Source organism: Helicoverpa zea, chromosome 12, assembly GCF_022581195.2.
Source record: "Helicoverpa zea isolate HzStark_Cry1AcR chromosome 12, ilHelZeax1.1, whole genome shotgun sequence".
Lineage (NCBI taxonomy): Eukaryota > Metazoa > Arthropoda > Insecta > Lepidoptera > Noctuidae > Helicoverpa > Helicoverpa zea.
Window position 1 is genome coordinate 11,363,447 of NC_061463.1, and position 5,646 is coordinate 11,369,092.

Below are 5,646 nucleotides of genomic sequence, written 5' to 3' on the forward strand. Positions count from 1 at the left end.
GTTCACAATCATTAATAGATATTTCAACAGTTACATAATAGACAAGAAGATAATTTTCCGACAGCATAGACAAATATTTTGATGAACAAAACGTGTATCTTATCTGAAGGAAAATTAGAGATACACAGTAGATAAGTCTTGTCTTATTAATTTGCTGCTGTGTATTTATAACATAGAAACTCATTGAAGCAGGGTATTATTTTGTAGCTAAATAATTATCAACTTTATGCCTATTGACATAACGTTATTATATTGACATAACGTTGAAAATCGAAAGTCTTTAACATAGCGAATTGTAGAGACCACAAATAGTCATTGTCAATTATGTAACAGTCTCGTTCTCGTCAAATAACTTTGCCACTCTGAATTCAGCTATTTTTAACGCTTTGCGCAAGCAAATGGTGCTTTTTTTGGTAAACGTTTACTACTGTGAAGTCACTAGCCAACTTCGGACAAGCAAAGCTACTCGCATTGGTTATAAGAATATGAAAAATATTGTGCCATGGGAAGCACCTCAGAGCTGAGCGTAAATCCAGGAAATTAATATAACAGATATCTACATGGTTTTGGAATTGGCGCGAATTTTGCCTATTGAACAAGATGTTTCAACTGTTTTAGGGTGCATTTAAACCAAACCAACGATTAATATTCATCCTATCTCCACCTTTTCTTTGATGAAAATTAGGCTAAAGAATTCCAGTTTGATCTAAACGCATATTCACAACAAAACTTGTCCAAAAAAAGTGAAAACAAACGCAAAAATTGTATAATCTATATTGTGTATAAATCCTAATCTTCTAAATCAAGGTTTTGAAGTTCTTCGTCTAAATCTTCGTCAAGGAATAGGTTTTCGTTGATGGGGACTGCGGCCGCGTCTTCGGAGGCCGGGGCTTCGCTGGAGGACTCGGGGCCGTCGCCATTGCCGTTCTCTAGGCCTTGGTTAAGCTGCTGCAGCCGGTCTTCCGTCGCTTTCGTGCCGGTATCATCAGCCTGGAGTTAAATAAGTTTGTTGTTGAAATTGTTGACATAAAAAAAATACGGTTATTAACCAAAAAGGCTATAGACAATGGCCTGAGTCGAGGTCTAAGTTTCACCAAGTTGATGGCTGATAATATTCGCATCGGCATTGATAATGCAGAGCAGAAAAGGGACCAGAATGATCAAAGCTCGAGCAGTATAAGTTATTATTTACTGCTATGGTAAAACAAGGAACGCGAGCAACGCCATCTATCGAGTTCAGATATGAAACTTTTCTCTCCGTCCTGTCGTGTAGAACAGATTGCAAATTTATTTTCTTTATAATGAAATAAATATAAATTATATTATCCCAAAATTTATTTGGCTAAACCCTGCATTTATTAAATGTTGAAAAATTAAATACTAACCTCACAAGCTTCCATAGCGATGAGATCGAACTGGACCTCCCTATACTCCGTGGTATCGACCTCCTGGTCGCCGTAGTTGGCCAGATCGACGGCCTCGTCATCATCGTCTTCATCCGCGTCGTTAGCCAGCGCGGGGTCGAAGGAGAACATCTCGCGACCTGACAGTCCGACAGCACGACCCGCCTTGAAGTCGCTGCGACGTTGTTCTTCGGCCTTGTTTAGAGCCTCCTGTAAATGAAATTAATATTATATTATTAAAATATCTTATAAAAGAATGCCATAAAATAGATGCTAAGTATCATAAGTAAGTAACATTGGTTAATTTGACGCAAGGAAGCAACCAACTCGTTAGTTCTAGGTCTTGTCAAGAGCGTCTTGCTTGACAAGACAAGAGGCAAGAGAGCTTGTCTTTTACCATTCAAGTATACATATCATACTCGTTCATTTATTTTGTGGCACAAAACCACCACATTTGGTTTGGATGCTAAAATATAACTTACAAAACTACATGAGAAAAAACTCTGACACAACCTATATACCAAATAAATAATATTCATAAAAAATAAATAAAATGTGGAACAAACCTGTTTCTCTCTAATCTTCTTCTTCTTCCACGCAAGGAAGGTTTCCAACGTGATTTTCGTTTGATTAGGACCAAGCGCCGCTCTCTCTCTTTCAATGAGATCCACTAGAGATATCTCATTCTTTTTCTCTTCCATTTTCTTCTTATCTCTCTTGAGGACGAAGCCGGGAGGCAAGGCGTGCCTGTATATACACTTGGAGCCTGATGGACATTCCCAGAACCAACCATATTTGGATTTTTCGACAGCTTCCAAGAAATGTTTGCAAATCTGAAAACATAATACGGGAATGGTTTTTAATATGTTGGATATGTATGAATAACGTAATGCTCGAAGCTGTAATTTTTCTTGAGTGTCCTTATCAATGTACATACACAGTTTCTTCCGAACTATCTCATATTTTCTTAAGTTTGATCCAGCAAATGTGCATCAAACATGTGCCTCGTATGTAATGGGCTTGTCTTAAAAGGTTTCACATATCAGTACATAATCTATGATCAATCAGTAATGAAAACCTTAAGGGCCTGTATGCACTGTCGACTAGTGTCGCTGGTGACCGAGTCGCCAGCGACTGTGACTTTCATTAGTTTAAGTAAGATGTTACGCACTTAGTCGCCGGTTGCCCGGGCCTATTCGCCTATGTTTCGGACGCCGCCGACTAGTCGACAGTGCGTAATAGCCCTAAGATACTTAGGGCAGATTTTTCAATCTCCAGATAACTTTTATCAGAGGAATATGTTTGACGTTTTGACAGCTTTTGTATAGAAAATATGTCAAACCGCCATAATTATTCCTCAGATAGAAGTTAACTGATGATTGAAAAATCAGCCCTTATATAAATTAGGAAAACTCACAATATCAGTAGTAGGTCTCTGCTTGTCACCTTCTCCATGCTTCTTCTCCACGACTTCCTTCAGTTTATCCTCATCCCAATTGTCCATGTTGTCATCATCATCGCGCATGTCTACATACAGGGAACGTTTCTCAGCCTGGAAATATAAAAGGGTATGGTAAAGTCACAGTAATTTCTAATTATTTATTTTCTGTAACTTTTGTTGACGTGGTTTTGAGAGTGGGACAATATAGGTTGAAAAAAACAATAATCATGACCTCATGACTTTACAGCAATATAGCATTATGGTAATATTTACCTACTTTCTTTCTTATATGGCAATGTGTCTTTATTGCAATACAAAATGGAATATTCCAACATAATAGAAAAATAAACTTTACCTTTCTCTCAAGTGTCAAATCGTGAGAGAACTTGCACCTATCTCCTTTGGTACATTGGCCCTGCTTGAAGAAAGCACACACCACTGATTTGGGATCCGTACCTGAAAAAAAAAGATTTAGCTTAAGTAAGTTTAAGTCCAGCTTTTGCCTACATTTACTTGCTTCCCAAAGGGACTACTTTTCTTATATAGCTTATCAGAGGTATCATATATATTATTCTTATGTTTAAGCTATATTTCTGAGCTGCCAAGATCCATCTCAATCCATTCACCTCACTTTATATTAACATGACTTATTTAACCCATTTCATTTGACAACATTTATAAAGTTAACGATTCTAAGAAACTGTAAGCTAAAAATTAACAGCTCTAAATCTTTGTGTGAGACGTTGAATCAGGATCAGTATTTATAATACCTTTCTCAACTTTCTGTGTCTGTACAGGTTTGAAGAGCATAGCTAACTCCTTCTGCTCCTTCATTTTGGCCTCTTTTTCCTTCTTCTTGTCATCCATGGGCTTGGCGGGGTGGATGCCGCCACTCTTTACCTGCTTCTCAACTTGCTGGATAAACTTCTGCTGTTTTGCACCTTTCTTGTTTTTCAGACCAAAGGTTTTGTCCTGTAATGTAGTAGGAGATTATGAGTAGATGATTTTTTAAGGAGTGCAAAAATTAAGAACTATATTTCAGTAGATTGGTTTTGGTAAAATATGTGCAGCGTTGATTTTCTCTTTCTTGGACTGGGTAGCTTTAGTTTGCTTACTTATAGTATAGTACCTGTATTAGATAAGTTTGAGGGCCCTCATTATTTTAAAGTTCTGATTTGTCTGAAAGGTACCTAACTTAGTTTTCCAAAATTGTGCAATAAGTGGATTAAGTCTACTACAAAAAGTAAATAAACAAGGATTAAATATTCCAGTGTAATTTTTATCTGCAGTGCAATCGTAGTTAAAGTTAAATTAGAATTTTTTTTTTGAATTGTTTCATTGTCTTCCAAAACAATATTTTACACCATTAATGGAAATTTTTGGTTTGTCGATATGTTGATGAAATTAATGAGCTAATCATGAATATAATTGTTGTTTTCTCACCTCAATTACTTTATCCTTCTTCTTCGCTTCAGTCTTTTTGCTGGCACCGCCAGCCCCGCTAGCTTTCTTCGGCGGCATGGTTATGTCTTTTCTCGAAGCTTCAAATTAATACACAACTTCCAAGAGTAAAGTTCCCTTAATCTAAATAGCTTAGTATTAAGGGTTTTACACCATTAATACAAGTTTATATTTATTTTACACGTTATAAGAAAAAGTAAATATCTTCCACGGTGCACCAAAGAGTAAAGTAATATATAGGGAAAAGAGAGCCCTCTTGCGTGATAATCATGCAAACCTATTTGTCAATGCGCCATCTCTCTCTAAATTGGCCCCGAACTACCTACATAGCTATAGCTATAAAAATATATATGCATCATATTCATAACATTTTCTATTAGGGTAAATAGCACCATGTAACTATAACATTGGTTATCGTTATAGTTACATTATGCTACTTACCCTAATAGAAAATGTCATCGTTAATATAGTAAAAGGTCGAAGGAAAACAAATAATTATTATGTATTATTACTTTTTATACGCGTGTCCGCAGAATGCAAAAACCGCCATATTGATATTTTGTTATGATCGATGATCGGTTTTGTTAAGTTACTTGGAATACTGACACCAGGCCTTTTTAGTTTAAATTGATATTTGTGCTTTTTCAAACCGTATTTAATTTATTCGCCTATTTTATCTTTTTTTTAAGTGTCTAATATTTTCCTCATACTTTTCTCTAATTAATATTGCATAAATAATTTTATATTGACAAACAAAAACGATTATAGTGTAGTGCCATCTGTTGGTAATTTAAAGTATCTTTTAGATAGTAAATAGTTTCCGGGCCAAATAAAAGGTGGCGACTCTTCATTCACTTAGCTGTCAAAATGTACGGAGTGTCTCCCCCCTGCGGTGCACCCAGATGTGCAAATTGTGGAGAAAACCGTTCCAAGAAAATTTGAAGCTGTTATAATCTCAAGGATTTTCTACCTCGCTTACTCTCATCACTTTGTGCTTGCTGTTATCCTTGTCTGCTGGCCATAGAATGCTGAAGATATAAAAAATTACTCTCTGTGTCGCTATTTACGTTGACAGCTGGTTCCTTTTTGATAACTGGCAATTTCTGCAACGGGACTTGTGAACATTAATTTTAAAATTCTAATGGACCGATAATCAATTATTATTACTGAAATTAAAGTATTAATTAGTTTCGAAATCAGTCGTGAATATTCCATGATCTATTTCTGATAATCATACATCAATTTATAATCACGAAATATTCGTGTCTTTTTGTTATTAAGAACACTTTTTCTACTGTCAAATATTGACATTTTGGAATATAATTTTTCTTCAGACAAAAT

The 5,646-nt window shown here is 35.8% G+C and overlaps 1 protein-coding gene across 1 annotated transcript; it reads right to left on the reverse strand.

Annotated features, from left to right (window-relative positions):
• Window positions 1-758: 758 nt before the first annotated feature.
• LOC124634828 (zinc finger CCCH domain-containing protein 15 homolog) lies at window positions 759-4,538 on the reverse strand. Its single transcript, XM_047170477.1, has 7 exons — window positions 4,288-4,538; window positions 3,615-3,816; window positions 3,200-3,300; window positions 2,821-2,955; window positions 1,970-2,236; window positions 1,386-1,613; window positions 759-990 (listed from the first exon to the last, which is right to left on the reverse strand). The coding sequence occupies exons 1-7, from the start codon at window positions 4,363-4,365 to the stop codon at window positions 790-792; spliced, it is 1,212 nt and encodes a 403-aa protein (XP_047026433.1). The 5' UTR covers window positions 4,366-4,538; the 3' UTR covers window positions 759-789.
• Window positions 4,539-5,646: the final 1,108 nt, after the last annotated feature.

Excerpts from the sequence above, each read along its gene's own strand:
- LOC124634828 (XM_047170477.1), bottom strand. The coding sequence starts at position 4,365 with ATGCCGCCGAAGAAAGCTAGCGGGGCTGGCGGTGCCAGCAAAAAGACT. Across the intron at positions 2,956-3,199 it reads ATTTGACACTTGAGAGAAAG|GCTGAGAAACGTTCCCTGTA; the intron begins GTAAAGTTTATT and ends TTATATTTCCAG. Across the intron at positions 1,614-1,969 it reads AGAAGATTAGAGAGAAACAG|GAGGCTCTAAACAAGGCCGA; the intron begins GTTTGTTCCACA and ends TTTCATTTACAG.